At 41.0% G+C, this 27,334-nt stretch overlaps 1 protein-coding gene and 1 long non-coding RNA gene across 2 annotated transcripts in view; both read right to left on the bottom strand.

Moving 5' to 3' along the window:
• Positions 1–26,639, bottom strand: part of LOC110512263 (cytosol aminopeptidase) — a 28,387-nt gene extending 1,748 nt beyond the window's left edge. Inside the window, exons 1-14 of the mRNA XM_036971930.1 lie at positions 26,398–26,639; positions 24,332–24,447; positions 23,617–23,671; positions 22,266–22,371; positions 21,417–21,576; positions 21,172–21,336; positions 20,691–20,746; positions 7,553–7,655; positions 7,059–7,183; positions 6,468–6,556; positions 5,381–5,483; positions 4,897–4,976; positions 1,355–1,467; positions 1,088–1,190 (exon numbers count right to left, since the gene is read on the bottom strand). Of these exons, the coding sequence (XP_036827825.1) occupies positions 1,088–1,190; positions 1,355–1,467; positions 4,897–4,976; positions 5,381–5,483; positions 6,468–6,556; positions 7,059–7,183; positions 7,553–7,655; positions 20,691–20,746; positions 21,172–21,336; positions 21,417–21,576; positions 22,266–22,371; positions 23,617–23,671; positions 24,332–24,447; positions 26,398–26,490 (1,467 nt within the window). The 5' untranslated portion in view covers positions 26,491–26,639. The remainder of the gene's footprint in view (positions 1–1,087; positions 1,191–1,354; positions 1,468–4,896; positions 4,977–5,380; positions 5,484–6,467; positions 6,557–7,058; positions 7,184–7,552; positions 7,656–20,690; positions 20,747–21,171; positions 21,337–21,416; positions 21,577–22,265; positions 22,372–23,616; positions 23,672–24,331; positions 24,448–26,397) is intronic.
• Positions 18,889–20,331, bottom strand: LOC118946991. Its single transcript, XR_005041627.1, has 3 exons — positions 20,085–20,331; positions 18,980–19,072; positions 18,889–18,932 (listed from the first exon to the last, which is right to left on the bottom strand). It is a non-coding gene; the product is annotated as an uncharacterized LOC118946991 (long non-coding RNA).
• Positions 26,640–27,334: the final 695 nt, after the last annotated feature.

Genomic DNA, 27,334 nt, shown 5'->3' with positions numbered 1-27,334 from the left:
ATTGATGTATCATTCTGATCATGCGCGCCGTGACCAACAGAGCTAGTTCGTTAGCTAAGCTAGCCACTGTAGCTAGCCAGTAACTCCTCCAGTGTGTGTTGATGTTCGTTAGCTAAGCTAGCCACTGTAGCTAGCCAGTAACTCCTCCAGTGTGTGTTGATGTTCGTTAGCTAAGCTAGCCACTGTAGCTAGCCAGTAACTCCTCCAGTGTGTGTTGATGTGTCAAAGCTAGTTCGTTAGCTAAGCTAGCCACTGTAGCTAGCCAGTAACTCCTCCAGTGTGTGTTGATGTTCGTTAGCTAAGCTAGCCACTGTAGCTAGCCAGTAACTCCTCCAGTGTGTGTTGATGTTCGTTAGCTAAGCTAGCCACTGTAGCTAGCCAGTAACTCCTCCAGTGTGTGTTGATGTTCGTTAGCTAAGCTAGCCAGTAACTCCTCCAGTGTGTGTTGATGTTCGTTAGCTAAGCTAGCCACTGTAGCTAGCCAGTAACTCCTCCAGTGTGTGTTGATGTGTCATAGCTAGTTCGTTAGCTAAGCTAGCCACTGTAGCTAGCCAGTAACTCCTCCAGTGTGTGTTGATGTTCGTTAGCTAAGCTAGCCACTGTAGCTAGCCAGTAACTCCTCCAGTGTGTGTTGATGTTCGTTAGCTAAGCTAGCCACTGTAGCTAGCCAGTAACTCCTCCAGTGTGTGTTGATGTTCGTTAGCTAAGCTAGCCACTGTAGCTAGCCAGTAACTCCTCCAGTATTTGTGAAGTCATTTCACAGGAAGCTGTAGAGGTCAATATGAAATGGCACTTCTGCAGCCAAATATCTTCTTCATTCATTAGTTTTAGTTTTTAAGGATGAACTGACCTGGTATGACGCTGCATTGATCAGTTCTACAGTTTAAAGCCTTTATTTTAGCGTCCCCCCCAAAGTCAACCTTTAAACTGCTGTGTTTTATGTTGTACATGTTTTAAGCTTTGTGTGCTGCCATTTTGCCCAGGTCTCTTTTGCAAAAGATATTTCAACTCAGTGAGACGAACCCGGTAAAATCAATACAAAAATCAAAAACAGCTCTAAGATCAATGTTCCAGAAGACTATCGTACCTCGTCCTTATTGGTCATCACCCCGGCGATGTCCAGGTGCGCCCAATGAGGAGCCGTCACAAACTCCCTCAGAAACGCTGCCGCCGTGCAGGCTCCGCCAGAACTACACACACACACACAAGATGGCATTAACACAGAAGTTGTTTAAGGTTGTTTCTAGATGTTACCTGTGTGTGTGTGTGTGTGTGTGTGTGTGTGTGTGTGTGTGTGTGTGTGTGTGTGTGTGTGTGTGTGTGTGTGTGTGTGTGTGTGTGTGTGTGTTCTTACCGGCTGTACTTGCCGACGTTGTTGAGGTCGGCCAGCTGGCAGTCAGTGACCTGTCTGGTGTAATGTTGAAACAACGGCATCCTCCACACCCGGTCTCCTGTTACCACACTGGCCTAACACAGAGAGACACCACAGTGTGTATGTAACCCTCCATACCCTGTCTCCTAACACAGAGAGACACCACAGTGTGTATGTAACCCTCCATACCCTGTCTCCTAACACAGAGACACACCACAGTGTGTATGTAACCCTCCATACCCTGTCTCCTAACACAGAGAGACACCACAGTGTGTATGTAACCCTCCATACCCTGTCTCCTAACACAGAGACACACCACAGTGTGTATGTAACCCTCCATACCCTGTCTCCTAACACAGAGAGACACCACAGTGTGTATGTAACCCTCCATACCCTGTCTCCTAACACAGAGAGACACCACAGTGTGTATGTAACCCTCCATACCCTGTCTCCTAACACAGAGAGACACCACAGTGTGTATGTAACCCTCCATACCCTGTCTCCTAACACAGAGAGACACCACAGTGTGTATGTAACCCTCCATACCCTGTCTCCTAACACAGAGAGACACCACAGTGTGTATGTAACCCTCCATACCCTGTCTCCTAACACAGAGAGACACACCACAGTGTGTATGTAACCCTCCATACCCTGTCTCCTAACACAGAGAGACACCACAGTGTGTATGTAACCCTCCATACCCTGTCTCCTAACACAGAGAGACACACCACAGTGTGTATGTAACCCTCCATACCCTGTCTCCTAACACAGAGAGACACCACAGTGTGTATGTAACCCTCCATACCCTGTCTCCTAACACAGAGAGACACCACAGTGTGTATGTAACCCTCCATACCCTGTCTCCTAACACAGAGAGACACACCACAGTGTGTATATATTACAGTGTTAGTGTGTTAGTGAGGGCACAATAGCAGAATTTTGCCTTGTATACCAGGTTTAGTATCGCTAAACTCAATACCACAACGGCACAGGAACAAGGACAGATTCTGCCTGGTTTTCACTCTCAGAAATCACACTTTCAGTAGAAAAACAACTACATCCAAATGTTCCAACTCCACAGCAAATGCTTAAACCACATCAGGAGACCACTTGAGGGAGAGAAAAATCAGAGGAAGTTTCTTTATATATATATTATGCAAAACAAAGGACTACTGGACTGATGCAGATATGCAGAGGCTACTTTATAGTTAACTCTTAATTGAGATGGGGAAGAATGGTATCATCAGTAGCATTAGCATCATCAGTAGCATTAGCAGCATCAGTAGCATTAGCATCAGCAGCATTAGCATCAGCAGCATTAGCATCATCAGCAGCATTAGCATCATCAGCAGCATTACCATCATCAGTAGCATTAGCAGCATCATTAGCATCAGCAGCATTAGCATCAGCAGCAGCATTAGCATCAGCAGCAGCATTAGCATCAGCAGCAGCATTAGCAGCATCAGTAGCATTAGCATCAGCAGCATTAGCATCAGCAGCATTAGCATCATCAGCAGCATTAGCATCATCAGCAGCATTAGCATCATCAGCAGCATTAGCATCATTGCTAACGGTTACAAAGTGTAGACATGCAGTGCCTTCAGAAAGTATTCACACCCCTTGACTTTCCCCACATTTTGTTGTGTTTTTCGAAATTTTAACAAATGAATTCAAACTGAAAAGTCTTCAGTTAATAAGTATTCAACTCCTTTGTTATGACAAGCCTCAAGTTCAGGAGTGAAGATGTGCTTGGACACTGTGTATAATAGTGTTTAACATGAGTTTTTTAATGACTTCCTCATCTCTTTCCCCACACATACAATTATCTGTAAGGTCCCTCAGTCCAGCAGTGAATTTCAAACACAGATTCAACCACAAAGACCAGGGAGGTTTTCCAATGCCTTGCAAATGGCTCCTATTGGTAGATGGGTAAAACAAACCAGACATTGAATATTCCTTTGAGCCTGGTGAAGTTATTAATTACACTTTAGATGGTGTATCAATACACCCAGTTACTACAAAGATACAGGCGTCCTTCCTAACTTAGTTGCCGGAGAGGAAGGAAACCGCTCAGGGATTTCACCATGAGGCCAATGGTGACTTTAAAACAGTTACAGAGTTTAATGACTGTGATAGGAGAAAACTGAGGATGGATCAACAACATTGTCGTTACTCCACAATACTAACCTAAATGACACAGTGAACAGAAGGAAGCCTGTACAGAATAAAAATATTCCAAACCATGCTTCCTGTTTGCAACAAGACACTAAAGTAATAGTGCGTCAAATGTGGTAGAGCATTTAACGTTGTGTCCTGAATACAACGCGTTATGTTTGGGGCAAATCCAATACAACACATCACTGAGTAACACTCCATATGTTCAAGCATAGTGGTGGCTGCATCATGTTATGGGTATGGTTGTAATAGTTAAGTACTGGGGAGTTTTACAGGATAAAAATAAACAGAATGGAGCTAAGAACAGGCAAAATCCTAGAGGAAAACCTGGTTCAGTCTTCTTTCCATCAGACACTGGGAGATGAATTCACCTTTCAGCAGTTACTTAAATCTATGGTCAGACCTGGAAATAGTTGTCTAGCAATGATCAACAACCAATGTGACAGAGCTTGAAGAATTGAGAAAAGAATGTTGCACAATCCAGGTGTGGAAAGCTCTTAGAGACTTACCCAGAAAGACTCACAGCTGTAATCGCTCTTAGAGACGTACCCAGAAAGACTCTAATCTGTAATGACTCTTAGAGCCTTTAAAGAAAGACTCTAATCTGTAATGACTCTTAGAGCCTTTAAAGAAAGACAAAGTGACTCGGGGGTGTGAATACTTTATGTAAATGAGATATTTCAGTATTTAATTTTCAATAAATGTAACAATTTCTAAAAACATGTTTTTACTTGGTTATTATGGGGGAGAAAGACATGGATCCATTTTGAATCCAGGCTGTAATAAGGCAAGGGGTTATGTCCACTTTCTGAAGGCACAGAAACCAGACAGACAGACACACAGGGGCATTTCCACATGTTCCTCGTCAGAGTTACAGGAAATATGGCACAGAAACCACAGACACACAGGGGCATTTCCACGTGTCCCTCGTCAGAGTTACAGGAAATATGGCACAGAAACCACAGACACACAGGGGCATTTCCACGTGTTCCTCGTCAGACAGTTACAGGAAATATGGCACAGAAACCACAGACACACAGGGGCATTTCCACATGTTCCTCGTCAGACAGTTACAGGAAATATGGCACAGAAACCACAGACACACAGGGGCATTTCCACATGTTCCTCGTCAGACAGTTACAGGAAATATGAATTTCAGATCTTTTCAGTTCATAATATTGTGCAAAATAATGTTTTTTTTTTGGAACAAGTTCAATACATTTTAGTTGATTTCCAAACGTGAGACATTTTGATAGAAGAACCCAACGTACCCAATTATAATAGAGGATGGCTTTTCAGTGTGTGTGTGTGTGTCTGTCTGTGTGTGTCTGTGGGTGTGTGTGTGTTACCTTGTGAAGCTGTTCCCAGAGCCAGTCAGAGTTGGTGAAGACTCCTGTCGCTGCTGAACCCAGAGCAACATCCATCGCTCCTGAGAGACAGACAGAAAACACAAGTGACCAATAGACTAGCCGGTTAGTGAACAGCGACGGCCGTCTCACCAACACACACAGGGTACTAACCAGTGAGGGTACTAACCAGTGAGGGTACTAACCAGTGAGGGTACTAACCAGTGAGGGCACTAACCAGGGAGGGTACTAACCAGTGAGGGCACTAACCAGTGAGGGTACTAACCAGTGAGGGTACTAACCAGTGAGGGCACTAACCAGGGAGGGTACTAACCAGTGAGGGTACTAACCAGTGAGGGTAGCAGCGTTGATGATGGCCGTCTCACCAACACACACAGGGTACTAACCAGGGAGGGTACTAACCAGTGAGGGTACTAACCATGGAGGGTACTAACCAGTGAGGGTACTAACCAGTGAGGGTACTAACCAGTGAGGGTAGCAGCGTTGACGATGGCTCTGGGGTTAAAGCTGTGAGCGTAACAGAGAGCATCTGCTAGGATCAACCGTCCCTCTGCGTCCGTGTTGTCCACCTACACACACACACACACACACACACACACACAATACTTAATTTGATGTAAACAAAGACCTGCGTGGTTTAGTAGCCATGGTAACAAAGACCTGTATGGTTTAGTAGCCACGGTAACAATGACCTGCATGGTTTAGTATCCACGGTAACAAAGACTTGTAATGGTTTAGTAGCCACGGTAACACACACACACACACACACACACACACAATACTTAATTTGATGTAAACAAAGACCTGCGTGGTTTAGTAGCCATGGTAACAAAGACCTGTATGGTTTAGTAGCCACGGTAACAATGACCTGCATGGTTTAGTATCCATGGTAACAAAGACCTGTAATGGTTTAGTAGCCACGGTAACACACACACACACACACACCTGCATGGCTTAGTAGCCACGGTAACACACACACACACCTGCATGGCTTAGTAGCCACGGTAACAAATACCTGTATGGTTTAGTAGCCACGGTAACAAATACCTGTATGGTTTAGTAGCCACGGTAACACACACACCTGTATGGTTTAGTAGCCACGGTAACAATGACCTGCATGGTTTAGTAGCCACGGTAACAAAGACCTGTAATGGTTTAGTAGCCACGGTAACTAACACACACACACACACACACACACACACCTGCATGGCTTAGTAGCCACGGTAACAAATACCTGTATGGTTTAGTAGCCACGGTAACAAATACCTGTATGGTTTAGTAGCCACGGTAACAAATACCTGTATGGTTTAGTTGCCATGGTAACAAAGACCTGTATGGTTTAGTAGCCACGGTAACACACACACCTGTATGGTTTAGTAGCGATGGTAACACATACCTGCAGGTTTAGTAGCCACGGTAACAAATACCTGCAGGTTTAGTAGCCACGGTAACAAATACCTGCAGGTTTAGTAGCCACAGTAACAAAGACCTGTATGGTTTAGTTGCCACGGTAACAAAGACCTGTATGGTTTAGTAGCCACGGTAACAAATACCTGTATGGTTTTGCCGTTCTTGGCGGTGACGACATCTCCAGGCTTGTTGGCTTTCCCACTGGGCATGTTCTCACAGAGAGGTGCTAGACCTGGGGGTTAATAACACACATTACTACTTCCTGTGTAGAAACCTCTAGCAGACAAGCTGCAGGTCAAACTAGAAACCTCTAGGAGACAAGCTGCAGACCAAACTAGAAACCTCTAGGAGACAAGCTGCAGACCAAACTAGAAACCTCTAGGAGACAAGCTGCAGACCAAACTAGAACCTTCTAGCAGACAAGCTGCAGACCAAACTAGAAACCTCTAGGAGACAAGCTGCAGACCAAACTAGAAACCTCTAGGAGACAAGCTGCAGGTCAAACTAGAAACCTCTAGGAGACAAGCTGTAGACCAAACTAGAACCCTCTAGGAGACAAGCTGCAGGTCAAAATGCATATATAGTGTTTGTTTACAAGCTTATATTTAGGGTTCTGTTGAGGGGCTGCACAACTAACTCCAACCCTGTACAGGACAGTAGTTCTCCAGGAACAGGGTCGGGGAGCCCTGCTCTAGACACTGATTGGCTAGCGCGTCACGTCGCCGCAAGCTCACCTATGATGTTGATTGGCAGGTTGAGGGCTGCTGCCGTGACGATGGCGGAACACACTGTGGCGGCTCCTCCCATATCAGCCCTCATCGCGTCCATGCCTGACGGAGGCTTTAGACTGATCCCACCACTAGACAGAGAGACAGAGAGAGAGACAGAGAGAGAGAGAGAGAGAGAGAGAGAGAGAGAGAGAGACAGAGAGAGAGAGAGAGAGAGAGACAGAGAGAGACAGAGAGACAGAGAGACAGAGAGACAGACAGAGACAGAGAGAGAGAGAGAGAGAAAGAGAGAGAAAGAGACAGAGAGAGAGAGAGAGAGAGGAGAGAGAGAGAGAGAGAGGGGGGGGGGGAGAGAGAGAGAGAGAGTAAGTAACAGTTAACAGTTGTATCAATTGAGACTAGGAATCTTTAAAAAAACGGCAGCTGATATTTTAACCACTAGTGTGTCCAACACAGTGAATAGAGCACCCTGATTGGACAGCAGTGATGTGTGCGCGTACCTGTCAAAGGTGATGCCCTTGCCCACCAGCAGTAGAGGACACTGTGCGTTGTCAGGACAACCGTTGTAGTGTAGCTCCAGGAAGACAGGCGGTTCCTCTGAGCCTAAAACAACAACACATAGGGTAGGGTATAAACGGTACAGTGAGAGTTCTCCTCTCAACAGTAACAATATCAACAACAAAACATGTTGAGGAAAACAACAACTCTGTTTTCCCTTTTAAATATAATGTCGCTGGAGGCCGAACCAACTGTATTTAATATAATGTATCTGGAGGCCCTGAACCAACTGTATATAATATAATGTATCTGGAGGCTGAACCAACTGTATATAATATAATGTATCTGGAGGCTGAACCAACTGTATATAATATAATGTATCTGGAGGCTGAACCAACTGTATATAATATAATGTATCTGGAGGCTGAACCAACTGTATATAATATAATGTATCTGGAGGCCCTGAACCAACTGTATATAATATAATGTATCTGGAGGCCCTGAACCAACTGTATATAATATAATGTATCTGGAGGCTGAACCAACTGTATATAATATAATGTATCTGGAGGCTGAACCAACTGTATATAATATAATGTATCTGGAGGCTGAACCAACTGTATATAATATAATGTATCTGGAGGCTGAACCAACTGTATATAATATAATGTATCTGGAGGCCCTGAACCAACTGTATATAATATAATGTATCTGGAGGCTGAACCAACTGTATATAATATAATGTATCTGGAGGCTGAACCAACTGTATATAATATAATGTATCTGGAGGCTGAACCAACTGTATATAATATAATGTATCTGGAGGCTGAACCAACTGTATATAATATAATGTATCTGGAGGCTGAACCAACTGTATATAATATAATGTATCTGGAGGCCCTGAACCAACTGTATATAATATAATGTATCTGGAGGCCCTGAACCAACTGTATATAATATAATGTATCTGGAGGCTGAACCAACTGTATATAATATAATGTATCTGGAGGCCCTGAACCAACTGTATATAATATAATGTATCTGGAGGCTGAACCAACTGTATATAATATAATGTATCTGGAGGCTGAACCAACTGTATATAATATAATGTATCTGGAGGCTGAACCAACTGTATATAATATAATGTATCTGGAGGCTGAACCAACTGTATATAATATAATGTATCTGGAGGCTGAACCAACTGTATATAATATAATGTATCTGGAGGCTGAACCAACTGTATATAATATAATGTATCTGGAGGCCCTGAACCAACTGTATATAATATAATGTATCTGGAGGCTGAACCAACTGTATATAATATAATGTATCTGGAGGCCCTGAACCAACTGTATATAATATAATGTATCTGGAGGCTGAACCAACTGTATATAATATAATGTATCTGGAGGCTGAACCAACTGTATATAATATAATGTATCTGGAGGCTGAACCAACTGTATATAATATAATGTATCTGGAGGCTGAACCAACTGTATATAATATAATGTATCTGGAGGCCCTGAACCAACTGTATATAATATAATGTATCTGGAGGCTGAACCAACTGTATATAATATAATGTATCTGGAGGCTGAACCAACTGTATATAATATAATGTATCTGGAGGCTGAACCAACTGTATATAATATAATGTATCTGGAGGCTGAACCAACTGTATATAATATAATGTATCTGGAGGCTGAACCAACTGTATATAATATAATGTATCTGGAGGCCGAACCAACTGTATATAATATAATGTATCTGGAGGCCCTGAACCAACTGTATATAATATAATGTATCTGGAGGCTGAACCAACTGTATATAATATAATGTATCTGGAGGCTGAACCAACTGTATATAATATAATGTATCTGGAGGCTGAACCAACTGTATATAATATAATGTATCTGGAGGCTGAACCAACTGTATATAATATAATGTATCTGGAGGCTGAACCAACTGTATATAATATAATGTATCTGGAGGCTGAACCAACTGTATATAATATAATGTATCTGGAGGCTGAACCAACTGTATATAATATAATGTATCTGGAGGCCTGAACCAACTGTATATAATATAATGTATCTGGAGGCTGAACCAACTGTATATAATATAATGTATCTGGAGGCTGAACCAACTGTATATAATATAATGTATCTGGAGGCTGAACCAACTGTATATAATATAATGTATCTGGAGGCTGAACCAACTGTATATAATATAATGTATCTGGAGGCTGAACCAACTGTATATAATATAATGTATCTGGAGGCCCTGAACCAACTGTATATAATATAATGTATCTGGAGGCTGAACCAACTGTATATAATATAATGTATCTGGAGGCTGAACCAACTGTATATAATATAATGTATCTGGAGGCTGAACCAACTGTATATAATATAATGTATCTGGAGGCTGAACCAACTGTATATAATATAATGTATCTGGAGGCTGAACCAACTGTATATAATATAATGTATCTGGAGGCTGAACCAACTGTATATAATATAATGTATCTGGAGGCTGAACCAACTGTATATAATATAATGTATCTGGAGGCTGAACCAACTGTATATAATATAATGTATCTGGAGGCCTGAACCAACTGTATATAATATAATGTATCTGGAGGCTGAACCAACTGTATATAATATAATGTATCTGGAGGCTGAACCAACTGTATATAATATAATGTATCTGGAGGCCTGAACCAACTGTATATAATATAATGTATCTGGAGGCTGAACCAACTGTATATAATATAATGTATCTGGAGGCTGAACCAACTGTATATAATATAATGTATCTGGAGGCTGAACCAACTGTATATAATATAATGTATCTGGAGGCTGAACCAACTGTATATAATATAATGTATCTGGAGGCTGAACCAACTGTATATAATATAATGTATCTGGAGGCTGAACCAACTGTATATAATATAATGTATCTGGAGGCTGAACCAACTGTATATAATATAATGTATCTGGAGGCTGAACCAACTGTATATAATATAATGTATCTGGAGGCTGAACCAACTGTATATAATATAATGTATCTGGAGGCTGAACCAACTGTATATAATATAATGTATCTGGAGGCTGAACCAACTGTATATAATATAATGTATCTGGAGGCTGAACCAACTGTATATAATATAATGTATCTGGAGGCTGAACCAACTGTATATAATATAATGTATCTGGAGGCCTGAACCAACTGTATATAATATAATGTATCTGGAGGCTGAACCAACTGTATATAATATAATGTATCTGGAGGCTGAACCAACTGTATATAATATAATGTATCTGGAGGCTGAACCAACTGTATATAATATAATGTATCTGGAGGCTGAACCAACTGTATATAATATAATGTATCTGGAGGCCTGAACCAACTGTATATAATATAATGTATCTGGAGGCCTGAACCAACTGTATATAATATAATGTATCTGGAGGCTGAACCAACTGTATATAATATAATGTATCTGGAGGCTGAACCAACTGTATATAATATAATGTATCTGGAGGCTGAACCAACTGTATATAATATAATGTATCTGGAGGCTGAACCAACTGTATATAATATAATGTATCTGGAGGCTGAACCAACTGTATATAATATAATGTATCTGGAGGCTGAACCAACTGTATATAATATAATGTATCTGGAGGCTGAACCAACTGTATATAATATAATGTATCTGGAGGCTGAACCAACTGTATATAATATAATGTATCTGGAGGCCTGAACCAACTGTATATAATATAATGTATCTGGAGGCTGAACCAACTGTATATAATATAATGTATCTGGAGGCTGAACCAACTGTATATAATATAATGTATCTGGAGGCCTGAACCAACTGTATATAATATAATGTATCTGGAGGCTGAACCAACTGTATATAATATAATGTATCTGGAGGCTGAACCAACTGTATATAATATAATGTATCTGGAGGCCTGAACCAACTGTATATAATATAATGTATCTGGAGGCTGAACCAACTGTATATAATATAATGTATCTGGAGGCTGAACCAACTGTATATAATATAATGTATCTGGAGGCTGAACCAACTGTATATAATATAATGTATCTGGAGGCTGAACCAACTGTATATAATATAATGTATCTGGAGGCTGAACCAACTGTATATAATATAATGTATCTGGAGGCTGAACCAACTGTATATAATATAATGTATCTGGAGGCTGAACCAACTGTATATAATATAATGTATCTGGAGGCTGAACCAACTGTATATAATATAATGTATCTGGAGGCTGAACCAACTGTATATAATATAATGTATCTGGAGGCTGAACCAACTGTATATAATATAATGTATCTGGAGGCTGAACCAACTGTATATAATATAATGTATCTGGAGGCTGAACCAACTGTATATAATATAATGTATCTGGAGGCTGAACCAACTGTATATAATATAATGTATCTGGAGGCTGAACCAACTGTATATAATATAATGTATCTGGAGGCTGAACCAACTGTATATAATATAATGTATCTGGAGGCTGAACCAACTGTATATAATATAATGTATCTGGAGGCTGAACCAACTGTATATAATATAATGTATCTGGAGGCTGAACCAACTGTATATAATATAATGTATCTGGAGGCTGAACCAACTGTATATAATATAATGTATCTGGAGGCTGAACCAACTGTATATAATATAATGTATCTGGAGGCTGAACCAACTGTATATAATATAATGTATCTGGAGGCCTGAACCAACTGTATATAATATAATGTATCTGGAGGCTGAACCAACTGTATATAATATAATGTATCTGGAGGCTGAACCAACTGTATATAATATAATGTATCTGGAGGCTGAACCAACTGTATATAATATAATGTATCTGGAGGCCTGAACCAACTGTATATAATATAATGTATCTGGAGGCTGAACCAACTGTATATAATATAATGTATCTGGAGGCTGAACCAACTGTATATAATATAATGTATCTGGAGGCTGAACCAACTGTATATAATATAATGTATCTGGAGGCTGAACCAACTGTATATAATATAATGTATCTGGAGGCTGAACCAACTGTATATAATATAATGTATCTGGAGGCCTGAACCAACTGTATATAATATAATGTATCTGGAGGCTGAACCAACTGTATATAATATAATGTATCTGGAGGCTGAACCAACTGTATATAATATAATGTATCTGGAGGCTGAACCAACTGTATATAATATAATGTATCTGGAGGCTGAACCAACTGTATATAATATAATGTATCTGGAGGCTGAACCAACTGTATATAATATAATGTATCTGGAGGCCCTGAACCAACTGTATATAATATAATGTATCTGGAGGCTGAACCAACTGTATATAATATAATGTATCTGGAGGCCCTGAACCAACTGTATATAATATAATGTATCTGGAGGCTGAACCAACTGTATATAATATAATGTATCTGGAGGCTGAACCAACTGTATATAATATAATGTATCTGGAGGCCCTGAACCAACTGTATATAATATAATGTATCTGGAGGCTGAACCAACTGTATATAATATAATGTATCTGGAGGCTGAACCAACTGTATATAATATAATGTATCTGGAGGCCCTGAACCAACTGTATATAATATAATGTATCTGGAGGCTGAACCAACTGTATATAATATAATGTATCTGGAGGCTGAACCAACTGTATATAATATAATGTATCTGGAGGCTGAACCAACTGTATATAATATAATGTATCTGGAGGCTGAACCAACTGTATATAATATAATGTATCTGGAGGCTGAACCAACTGTATATAATATAATGTATCTGGAGGCCTGAACCAACTGTATATAATATAATGTATCTGGAGGCCTGAACCAACTGTATATAATATAATGTATCTGGAGGCTGAACCAACTGTATATAATATAATGTATCTGGAGGCCTGAACCAACTGTATATAATATAATGTATCTGGAGGCCCTGAACCAACTGTATATAATATAATGTATCTGGAGGCTGAACCAACTGTATATAATATAATGTATCTGGAGGCTGAACCAACTGTATATAATATAATGTATCTGGAGGCCCTGAACCAACTGTATATAATATAATGTATCTGGAGGCTGAACCAACTGTATATAATATAATGTATCTGGAGGCTGAACCAACTGTATATAATATAATGTATCTGGAGGCCTGAACCAACTGTATATAATATAATGTATCTGGAGGCCTGAACCAACTGTATATAATATAATGTATCTGGAGGCTGAACCAACTGTATATAATATAATGTATCTGGAGGCTGAACCAACTGTATATAATATAATGTATCTGGAGGCCCTGAACCAACTGTATATAATATAATGTATCTGGAGGCTGAACCAACTGTATATAATATAATGTATCTGGAGGCTGAACCAACTGTATATAATATAATGTATCTGGAGGCCCTGAACCAACTGTATATAATATAATGTATCTGGAGGCTGAACCAACTGTATATAATATAATGTATCTGGAGGCTGAACCAACTGTATATAATATAATGTATCTGGAGGCTGAACCAACTGTATATAATATAATGTATCTGGAGGCTGAACCAACTGTATATAATATAATGTATCTGGAGGCTGAACCAACTGTATATAATATAATGTATCTGGAGGCTGAACCAACTGTATATAATATAATGTATCTGGAGGCTGAACCAACTGTATATAATATAATGTATCTGGAGGCCCTGAACCAACTGTATATAATATAATGTATCTGGAGGCCCTGAACCAACTGTATATAATATAATGTATCTGGAGGCTGAACCAACTGTATATAATATAATGTATCTGGAGGCCCTGAACCAACTGTATATAATATAATGTATCTGGAGGCCCTGAACCAACTGTATATAATATAATGTATCTGGAGGCTGAACCAACTGTATATAATATAATGTATCTGGAGGCTGAACCAACTGTATATAATATAATGTATCTGGAGGCTGAACCAACTGTATATAATATAATGTATCTGGAGGCTGAACCAACTGTATATAATATAATGTATCTGGAGGCCCTGAACCAACTGTATATAATATAATGTATCTGGAGGCCCTGAACCAACTGTATATAATATAATGTATCTGGAGGCCCTGAACCAACTGTATATAATATAATGTATCTGGAGGCTGAACCAACTGTATATAATATAATGTATCTGGAGGCTGAACCAACTGTATATAATATAATGTATCTGGAGGCTGAACCAACTGTATATAATATAATGTATCTGGAGGCTGAACCAACTGTATATAATATAATGTATCTGGAGGCCCTGAACCAACTGTATATAATATAATGTATCTGGAGGCTGAACCAACTGTATATAATATAATGTATCTGGAGGCCCTGAACCAACTGTATATAATATAATGTATCTGGAGGCCCTGAACCAACTGTATATAATATAATGTATCTGGAGGCTGAACCAACTGTATATAATATAATGTATCTGGAGGCTGAACCAACTGTATATAATATAATGTATCTGGAGGCTGAACCAACTGTATATAATATAATGTATCTGGAGGCTGAACCAACTGTATATAATATAATGTATCTGGAGGCTGAACCAACTGTATATAATATAATGTATCTGGAGGCTGAACCAACTGTATATAATATAATGTATCTGGAGGCTGAACCAACTGTATATAATATAATGTATCTGGAGGCTGAACCAACTGTATATAATATAATGTATCTGGAGGCTGAACCAACTGTATATAATATAATGTATCTGGAGGCTGAACCAACTGTATATAATATAATGTATCTGGAGGCTGAACCAACTGTATATAATATAATGTATCTGGAGGCTGAACCAACTGTATATAATATAATGTATCTGGAGGCTGAACCAACTGTATATAATATAATGTATCTGGAGGCTGAACCAACTGTATATAATATAATGTATCTGGAGGCTGAACCAACTGTATATAATATAATGTATCTGGAGGCTGAACCAACTGTATATAATATAATGTATCTGGAGGCTGAACCAACTGTATATAATATAATGTATCTGGAGGCTGAACCAACTGTATATAATATAATGTATCTGGAGGCCTGAACCAACTGTATATAATATAATGTATCTGGAGGCTGAACCAACTGTATATAATATAATGTATCTGGAGGCTGAACCAACTGTATATAATATAATGTATCTGGAGGCCCTGAACCAACTGTATATAATATAATGTATCTGGAGGCTGAACCAACTGTATATAATATAATGTATCTGGAGGCTGAACCAACTGTATATAATATAATGTATCTGGAGGCTGAACCAACTGTATATAATATAATGTATCTGGAGGCCCTGAACCAACTGTATATAATATAATGTATCTGGAGGCTGAACCAACTGTATATAATATAATGTATCTGGAGGCTGAACCAACTGTATATAATATAATGTATCTGGAGGCTGAACCAACTGTATATAATATAATGTATCTGGAGGCTGAACCAACTGTATATAATATAATGTATCTGGAGGCTGAACCAACTGTATATAATATAATGTATCTGGAGGCTGAACCAACTGTATATAATATAATGTATCTGGAGGCTGAACCAACTGTATATAATATAATGTATCTGGAGGCTGAACCAACTGTATATAATATAATGTATCTGGAGGCTGAACCAACTGTATATAATATAATGTATCTGGAGGCTGAACCAACTGTATATAATATAATGTATCTGGAGGCCCTGAACCAACTGTATATAATATAATGTATCTGGAGGCTGAACCAACTGTATATAATATAATGTATCTGGAGGCTGAACCAACTGTATATAATATAATGTATCTGGAGGCCCTGAACCAACTGTATATAATATAATGTATCTGGAGGCTGAACCAACTGTATATAATATAATGTATCTGGAGGCCCTGAACCAACTGTATATAATATAATGTATCTGGAGGCTGAACCAACTGTATATAATATAATGTATCTGGAGGCTGAACCAACTGTATATAATATAATGTATCTGGAGGCTGAACCAACTGTATATAATATAATGTATCTGGAGGCCCTGAACCAACTGTATATAATATAATGTATCTGGAGGCTGAACCAACTGTATATAATATAATGTATCTGGAGGCTGAACCAACTGTATATAATATAATGTATCTGGAGGCTGAACCAACTGTATATAATATAATGTATCTGGAGGCTGAACCAACTGTATATAATATAATGTATCTGGAGGCCCTGAACCAACTGTATATAATATAATGTATCTGGAGGCTGAACCAACTGTATATAATATAATGTATCTGGAGGCCCTGAACCAACTGTATATAATATAATGTATCTGGAGGCCCTGAACCAACTGTATATAATATAATGTATCTGGAGGCTGAACCAACTGTATATAATATAATGTATCTGGAGGCCCTGAACCAACTGTATATAATATAATGTATCTGGAGGCTGAACCAACTGTATATAATATAATGTATCTGGAGGCTGAACCAACTGTATATAATATAATGTATCTGGAGGCCCTGAACCAACTGTATATAATATAATGTATCTGGAGGCTGAACCAACTGTATATAATATAATGTATCTGGAGGCTGCTGAACCAACTGTATATAATATAATGTATCTGGAGGCCCTGAACCAACTGTATATAATATAATGTATCTGGAGGCTGAACCAACTGTATATAATATAATGTATCTGGAGGCTGAACCAACTGTATATAATATAATGTATCTGGAGGCTGAACCAACTGTATATAATATAATGTATCTGGAGGCTGAACCAACTGTATATAATATAATGTATCTGGAGGCTGAACCAACTGTATATAATATAATGTATCTGGAGGCTGAACCAACTGTATATAATATAATGTATCTGGAGGCTGAACCAACTGTATATAATATAATGTATCTGGAGGCTGAACCAACTGTATATAATATAATGTATCTGGAGGCTGAACCAACTGTATATAATATAATGTATCTGGAGGCTGAACCAACTGTATATAATATAATGTATCTGGAGGCTGAACCAACTGTATATAATATAATGTATCTGGAGGCCCTGAACCAACTGTATATAATATAATGTATCTGGAGGCCCTGAACCAACTGTATATAATATAATGTATCTGGAGGCTGAACCAACTGTATATAATATAATGTATCTGGAGGCTGAACCAACTGTATATAATATAATGTATCTGGAGGCTGAACCAACTGTATATAATATAATGTATCTGGAGGCCCTGAACCAACTGTATATAATATAATGTATCTGGAGGCCCTGAACCAACTGTATATAATATAATGTATCTGGAGGCTGAACCAACTGTATATAATATAATGTATCTGGAGGCCCTGAACCAACTGTATATAATATAATGTATCTGGAGGCCCTGAACCAACTGTATATAATATAATGTATCTGGAGGCTGAACCAACTGTATATAATATAATGTATCTGGAGGCTGAACCAACTGTATATAATATAATGTATCTGGAGGCTGAACCAACTGTATATAATATAATGTATCTGGAGGCTGAACCAACTGTATATAATATAATGTATCTGGAGGCCCTGAACCAACTGTATATAATATAATGTATCTGGAGGCTGAACCAACTGTATATAATATAATGTATCTGGAGGCTGAACCAACTGTATATAATATAATGTATCTGGAGGCCCTGGACCAACTGTATATAATATAATGAACACTGAGGAACGCTCCCATCTATCACCTTTAGAAACACAGAGGAACCCTCCCATCTATCACCATTAGAAACACTGTGGAACCCTCCCATCTATCACCTTTAGAAACACTGAGGAACCCTCCCATCTATCACCTTTAGAAACACTGTGGAACCCTCCCATCTATCACCTTTAGAAACACTGAGGAACCCTCCCATCTATCACCTTTAGAAACACTGAGGAACCCTCCCATCTATCACCTTTAGAAACACTGAGGAACCCTCCCATCTATCACCTTTAGAAACACTGAGGAACCCTCCCATCTATCACCTTTAGAAACACTGAGGAACCCTCCCATCTATCACCTTTAGAAACACTGAGGAACCCTCCCATCTATCACCTTTAGAAACACTGAGGAACCCTCCCATCTATCACCTTTAGAAACACTGAGGAACCCTCCCATCTATCACCTTTAGAAACACTGAGGAACCCTCCCATCTATCACCTTTAGAAACACAGAGAAACCCTCCCATCTATCACCTTTAGAAACACTGAGGAACCCTCCCATCTATCACCTTTAGGAACACAGAGGAATGCTCCCATCTATCACCTTTAGAAACACTGAGGAACGCTCCCATCTATCACCTTTAGAAACACTGAGGAACCCTCCCATCTATCACCTTTAGAAACACTGAGGAACCCTCCCATCTATCACCTTTAGAAACACTGAGGAACCCTCCCATCTATCACCATTAGAAACACTGAGGAACGCTCCCATCTATCACCTTTAGAAACACTGAGGAACCCTCCCATCTATCACCATTAGAAACACTGAGGAACCCTCCCATCTATCACCTTTAGAAACACAGAGGAACCCTCCCATCTATCACCTGAGTGGGTTGATTCACTGATGTGGTCATCCTGTCTGGGTTGGCGCCCCCCCTTGGGTTGTGCCTTGGCAGAGATCTTTGTTATCTATACTCAGCCTTGTCTCAGGATGGTAAGTTGGTGGTTGAAGATATCCCTCTAGTGGTGTGGGGGCTGTGCTTTGGCAAAGTAGGTGGGGTTATATCCTTCCTGTTTGGCCCTGTCCGGGGGTGTCCTCGGATGGGGCCACAGTGTCTCCTGACCCCTCCTGTCTCAGCCTCCAGTATTTATGCTGCAGTAGTTTATGTGTCGGGGGGCTAGGGTCAGTTTGTTATATCTGGAGTACTTCTCCTGTCCTAATCGGTGTCCTGTGTGAATCTAAGTGTGCGTTCTCTAATTATCTCCTTCTCTCTTTCTTTCTCTCTCTCTGAGGACCTGAGCCCTAGGACCATGCCCCAGGACTACCTGACATGATGACTCCATGCTGTCCCCAGTCCACCTGGCCGTGCTGCTGCTCCAGTTTCAACTGTTCTGCCTTATTATTATTCGACCATGCTGGTAATTTATGAACATTTGAACATCTTGGCCATGTTCTGTTATAATCTCCACCCGGCACAGCCAGAAGAGGACTGGCCACCCCACATAGCCTGGTTCCTCTCTAGGTTTCTTCCTAGGTTTTGGCCTTTCTAGGGAGTTTTTCCTAGCCACCGTGCTTCTACACCTGCATTGCTTGCTGTTTGGGGTTTTAGGCTGGGTTTCTGTACAGCACTTTGAGATATCAGCTGATGTACGAAGGGCTATATAAATCAATTTGATTTGATTTGACTTTAGAAACATTGAGGAACGCTCCCATCTATCACCTTTAGAAACACTGAGGAACCCTCCCATCTATCACCTTTAGAAACACTGAGGAACCCTCCCATCTATCACCTTTAGAAACACTGAGGAACCCTCCCGTCTATCACCTTTAGAAACACTGAGGAACCCTCCCATCTATCACCTTTAGAAACACTGAGGAACCCTCCCATCTATCACCTTTAGAAACACTGAGGAACCCTCCCATCTATCACCTTTAGAAACACTGAGGAACCCTCCCATCTATCACCTTTAGAAACACTGAGGAACCCTCCCATCTATCACCTTTAGAAACACTGAGGAACCCTCCCATCTATCACCTTTAGAAACACTGAGGAACCCTCCCATCTATCACCTTTAGAAACACTGAGGAACGCTCCCATCTATCACCTTTAGAAACACTGAGGAACCCTCCCATCTATCACCTTTAGAAACACTGAGGAACCCTCCCATCTATCACTGAGGAACCCTCCCATCTATCACCTTTAGAAACACTGAGGAACCCTCCCATCTATCACTGAGGAACCCTCCCATCTATCACCTTTAGAAACACTGAGGAACCCTCCCATCTATCACCTTTAGAAACACTGAGGAACCCTCCCATCTATCACCTTTAGAAACACTGAGGAACGCTCCCATCTGCTGCTCCTCTATCCACTCTTGAGACCTGCACACACACACACACACACACACTTGTTAATGACATCCGTAATTAAACTTTTGTCAAAATAAATGTTACATCCTGACTCCTCCCCCTCCCACCCCCCCAGTCCCTCCTCCCCCCACTCCCTCGTCCCCCCAGTCCCTCCTTCTCATCCCCCCAGTCCCTCCTCTTCCTCCTCATCCCTCCAGTCCCTCCTCCTCCTCCTCATCCCTCGTCCCCCCCAGTCCCTCCTCCAGTCCCTCCTCCTCATCCCTCGTCCCCTCAGTCCCTCCTCCAGTCCCTCATCCCCCCAGTCCCTCCTCCAGTCCCTTACCCCCCCAGTCCCTCCTCTTCCTCCTCATCCCTCCCCTCCCTCCCACCCCCCCCAGTCCCTCCCCTTCCTCCAGTCCCCCCCCCCCCCCCCCCCCCCCCCCAGTACCCCTCTGTACCTCTTATGGACGGTGACGTGGTCGGCGTAGGGAGCCAGTCTGTTTGTGATGGTGTCAGCGAAGACTGACGGAGTGACATGATTGGCTGGAGCTTCCATCAGGTAACGGGCCAGGTTCTGCCCCTCTCCGTACAGCACACCTTTCTCCCAGCCAGACACACATCCACTGGACACACACACAGGTTACAGAGTCAGTGGATGTCCGTGTGCCAGTGTGTGTGTGTGTGTGTGTGTGTATGTGTGTACCTGCCATGCAGCTGTGTGGTGACTCTGGTCTTCTTCTTGGTTTTCAGGTCATCGTAAGTAAACAGTCCCAGAACAGCTCCCTCTGCTGCTGACTGGCTGTCATTACACCCATCCACCTCTATATGGGTCAACACATGGTTCTGGAGAACCCTACAGCCTCCTGACAGACAGACTGGCTGTTATTAAACCCATCCACCTCTATATGGGTCAACACATGGTTCTGGAGAACCCTACAGCCTCCTGACAGACAGACTGGCTGTTATTAAACCCATCCACCTCTATATGGGTCAACACATGGTTCTGGAGAACCCTACAGCCTCCTGACTGACAGACTGGCTGTTATTAAACCCATCCACCTCTATATGGGTCAACACATGGTTCTGGAGAACCCAGACAGACTGGCTGTCATTAAACCCATATCTCTGTCCATCAATGATTCCCAATCAAATCTACTGATCAATTTCAACATTTAAATATCTGTGTTGCCCTAAGAGTTGTGCAGAGTTGGTAGAATCATATCCGATATGAGTCACAGGTTTATTGGTACTGAGAGGTGCTTCTCCACTAAGTATAAACTCTGGGCTGTGAAGACAGACACAATCAAGACATCTTGGTTTATTACCTCTTAGGGTTAGGGGTTAGGGGTTAGGGTTAGGTAAGTATAAACTCTGGGCTGTGAATACAGACACAATCAAGACATCTTGGTTTATTACCTCTTAGAAAACATACTCAATATTTGACTGATAAAACGTGGAGCAGGTTGTGTAGATCACTAAGAACGGTACCATCACACACACACACACACACACACACACACACACACACAGCCATGTAAAAGGAGAGACTCACCTGCTATAGCAGCCCTGATGTTCTCCTTACAGGTGTCCCAGTACTCTGTTCCACACACACCCAGAGAGTTCCTCCCTAGACCAACTACTGCTATGCATGGGAAGTCCTGTATGCACACACACCCACACGGTAATTATTAAGCATGTATCGTCTTGCTCTCATCTATAATATCTGCTTCATCCTGCTGCTCAGTGAGATGACGAGTTTAATATCTGTTGTTACAGCGTCATCTCACTACAGTTAATATATATATTACCTCATGAAGACTAGAATATTCTGGTAATATATATTACCTCATGAAGACCGTAGAATATTCTGGTAATATATATTATCTCATGAAGACCGTAGAATATTCTGGTAATATAGTTAATATATATATTACCTCATGAAGACCGTAGAATATTCTGGTAATATATATTACCTCATGAAGACCGTAGAATATTCTGGTAATATATATTACCTCATGAAGACCGTAGAATATTCTGGTAATATATATTACCTCATGAAGACCGTAGAATATTCTGGTAATATATATTACCTCATGAAGACCGTAGAATATTCTGGTAATATATATTACCTCATGAAGACCGTAGAATATTCTGGTAATATATATTACCTCATGAAGACCGTAGAATATTCTGGTAATATATATTACCTCATGAAGACCGTAGAATATTCTGGTAATATATATTACCTCATGAAGACCATAGAATATTCTGGTAATATATATTACCTCATGAAGACCGTAGAATATTCTGGTAATATAGTTAATATATATATTACCTCATGAAGACCGTAGAATATTCTGGTAATATATATTACCTCATGAAGACCGTAGAATATTCTGGTAATATATATTACCTCATGAAGACCATAGAATATTCTGGTAATATATATTACCTCATGAAGACCGTAGAATATTCTGGTAATATAGTTAATATATATATTACCTCATGAAGACCGTAGAATATTCTGGTAATATATATTACCTCATGAAGACCGTAGAATATTCTGGTAATATATATTACCTCATGAAGACCGTAGAATATTCTGGTAATATATATTACCTCATGAAGACCGTAGAATATTCTGGTAATATATATTACCTCATGAAGACCATAGAATATTCTGGTAATATATATTACCTCATGAAGACCGTAGAATATTCTGGTAATATAGTTAATATATATATTACCTCATGAAGACCGTAGAATATTCTGGTAATATATATTACCTCATGAAGACCGTAGAATATTCTGGTAATATATATTACCTCATGAAGACCGTAGAATATTCTGGTAATATATATTACCTCATGAAGACCGTAGAATATTCTGGTAATATATATTACCTCATGAAGACCGTAGAATATTCTGCTCTTCCCTTTCTTCAGACCTGGTCCTGATCTGAGGAGTTACCAAGGAGAAGGTTTTTACACCAGTCAACACACAAACACACTCTTACAGGATGCGTGTGAAGGTGTGTGTGAGTGTGAAGATGTGTGTGTGAAGGTGTGTGTGTGTGAAGGTGTGTGTGTGTGTGTGTGAAGGTGTGTGTGTAGGTGTGTGTGTGAAGGTGTGTGTGTGTGTGAAGGTGTGTGTGTGTGTGTGAAGGTGTGTGTGTGTGTGAAGGTGTGTGTGTGTGTGTGTGTGAAGGTGTGTGTGTGTAAAGGTGTGTGTGTGTGTGTAGGTGTGTGTGTGTAGGTGTGTGTGTGTAGGTGTGTGTGAAGGTGTGTGTGAAGGTGTGTGTGTAGGTGTGTGTGAAGGTGTGTGTGAAGGTGTGTGTGAAGGTGTGTGTGAAGGTGTGTGTGAAGGTGTGTGTGTAGGTGTGTGTGTGTGTGTGTGTGTGAAGGTGTGTGTGTAGGTGTGTGTGAAGGTGTGTGTGAAGGTTTGTGTGAAGGTGTGTGAAGGTGTGTGTGTGTGAAGGTGTGTGTGTGTAGGTCTGTGTGTGTGTGTAGGTCTGTGTGTGTGTGTGTAGGTCTGTGTGTGTGTGTGTGTGTGTGTGTGTGTGTGTGTGTGTGTGTGTGTGTGTGTGTGTGTGTGAAGGTGTGTGTGTGTGTGACTCACATCTTTAGCAGCTCAGTCAGTTTACCAGACAGAACTCTGTCGACACCAGCTGCTGATTCAGTTAGATGGAGAGAGTCGTCCTCCCTCTCACTCTCGTAAACACCGAGTACCAGACCCTGTGTGGACACATAGTCAACACAACCAGTCAACACACTAGCTAGCTACTAGCACAGCAGCAGCAGCAACAACAGACAGTAGAGGGCTGTGGCTAGCTGTACATGACAGTCACAGGACTATTGATAGGAGTTGTGAGAGAGGCAGGTTGAGGTTCCCAGGGTTAGAGTAGTGCAGGAGTTGACATATGCTGAGGCAGTGAAGACAGGAAAAGTTGGGCCAAGGGGGATGGATCCTGAGAGGACTGGTGTAGTAGATCTGTACCAGAACAGAGGGAGGGATCCTGAGAGGAGGGGTGTAGTAGATCTGACCCAGAACAGAGGGAGGGATCCTGAGAGGAGGGGTGTAGTAGATCTGTACCAGAACAGAGGGAGGGATCCTGAGAGGAGGGGTGTAGTAGATCTGTACCAGAACAGAGGGAGGGATCCTGAGAGGAGGGGTGTAGTAGATCTGTACCAGAACAGAGGGAGGGATCCTGAGAGGAGGGGTGTAGTAGATCTGTACCAGAACAGAGGGAGGGATCCTAAGAGGAGGGGTGTAGTAGATCTGTACCAGAACAGAGGGAGGGATCCTGAGAGGAGGGGTGTGGCTAGTAGATCTGTACCAGAACAGAGGGAGGGATCCTGAGAGGAGGGGTGTGGCTAGTAGATCTGTACCAGAACAGAGGGAGGGATCCTGAGAGGAGGGGTGTGGCTAGTAGATCTGTACCAGAACAGAGGGAGGGATCCTGAGAGGAGGGGTGTGGCTAGTAGATCTGTACCAGAACAGAGGGAGGGATCCTGAGAGGAGGGGTGTGACTAGTAGATCTGTACCAGAACAGAGGGAGGGATCCTGAGAGGACTGGTGTAGTAGATCTGTACCAGAACAGAGGGAGGGATCCTGAGAGGAGGGGTGTAGTAGATCTGTACCAGAACAGAGGGAGGGATCCTGAGAGGAGGGGTGTAGTAGATCTGTACCAGAACAGAGGGAGGGATCCTGAGAGGAGGGGTGTGACTAGTAGATCTGTACCAGAACAGAGATATAAACCAACAAGTGATATATGTTTCAGTAAAGTTGGATCTTCAGCATTTATAACAATGGTTATCAACTGTACTGCAGGGATGGAACGTAAGTCTCGGGAAATAGAGGTTGTGTTGGCAGCTGCAGAGAGGTGTTTGGGTGAGAGACATCAGACGAGTTGAGTGGTGGTGTCCCATCCTCTCAGACTGTTGGCCTGAAGTAGGACTAAATAGATTTAAATAGTAGAGTAGGGTATTTATTATTATTATTTGAGAGTGTAGTGTTAAATAGTAGGGTATTTATTTTTCTTTTTTTAAATGACTTTGAGGAAAGATAATTAAGAACAGTATAAGTGAGTTATACTCCAGTCTAGTAGGTGGCGGTAATGCAACAGCTACTGGATGTCAAGCCTCATCGAAGAAGACCTATCATTTTAGGTACAATGACAACCTACTGTTTATATCCCGGGACATAAATGGTCATTCTTTTTGACCTGTCCCCAAATGAATTCAGTCGGTTCAGAGTTGGTGTTGATATTTCAAGCTGCGTGTCCTGGTCGCGTCGGGTGTGGTTGGACCAACCAGCGAGCGGTCCGGACAGCACGGAACGTCCGCAGCGGATTTACGCCCCGCTGTTCTGAGTTACATTGATAATTATCACCGCCGGTCGACTCCGTCTAACGGCTGCTTTCTGGAAACAAGCGCTGTAAACATGGAGATATGGCGGTGTGGAAACTAGAACCCGAAAAAAATAGTTGTATTTCAATCTAACCTTTTGTGTTTTTTAGAAAACTATCGCTGATATTTAAGTTGAAGTCCTTATGCGTTAATGTTCAAACCGAGCGTCCGGAATCTTAACCAAACCGCCTCCGTCCAATGACTTTAACTCTGTGTAATGGAACTGGGTCAAGGGACTAGGTAATTATCTTGTTATCTAGACTTTATTAAACTTACTTTTCTGGCGTTCCAGTTGTTTTGTGCCACAGAAAAGTAGCGACAGCGGTGTCTCATCGTGGCCCGCAACACCGCTCCACTTAACAACCGCATCGTATCTGGGTTTTATTATATCCGTCTCTCGGGGGGAATGAGATTGATCAGAGAGTAGTACTGTAGATGGAGAAACACGTTGGGAAGGTTTGTCTTCCGACCTTCACCTGTCGCATAAACTGTTACGTCATAAATAACCGACTCCAGCTGTCTTGTTTTTCTTCTTTGAGTTTTAAAAATGAACTCTGTCGCCACCTATCGACGGGTTTGCGAAATAATACCAAATGAATCTCCACAGAAACCCAACCACTGAACATTTTGGATTCTTATTTATTAACTTAACTTTCATATATATATATATATATATATATATATACACACACACATATTAGATGTACACATGCATTTGAAGTCAGAAGTAGGTGAAATAAATAAATGAAATAAAAACAGAGCTGGTGTAACTGAGGCAGGTTTGTAGGCCTCCTTGCTCACACATGCTTTTTCAGTTCTGCACACACATTTTTCTATAGGATTGAGGTCAGGGCTTTGTGATGGCCACTCCAATACCTTGACTTTGTTGATCTTAAGCCATTTTGCCACAACTTTGGAAGTGTGCTTGGGGTCATTGTCCATTTGGAAGACCCATTTGTGACCAAGCTTTAACTTCCTGACTGATGTCTTGAGATGTTGCTTCAATATATCCACCTAATTTTCCTGCCTCATGATGCCATCTATTTTGTGAAGTGCACCAGTCCCTCCTGCAGCAAAGCACCCCCACAACATGATGCTGCCACCCCCGTGCTTCACGGTTGGGATGGAGTTCTTCGGCTTGCAAGCCTCCCCCTTTTTCCTCCAAACATAACGATGGTCATTATGGCCAAACAGTTATATTTCTGATTCATCA

This window comes from Oncorhynchus mykiss, unplaced genomic scaffold (assembly GCF_013265735.2).
Source record: "Oncorhynchus mykiss isolate Arlee unplaced genomic scaffold, USDA_OmykA_1.1 un_scaffold_87, whole genome shotgun sequence".
NCBI classification, from domain to species: Eukaryota; Metazoa; Chordata; class Actinopteri; order Salmoniformes; family Salmonidae; genus Oncorhynchus; species Oncorhynchus mykiss.
The sequence above is the reverse complement of the archived record's forward strand: the minus strand, read 5'-3'. Positions and strand labels throughout refer to the sequence as shown.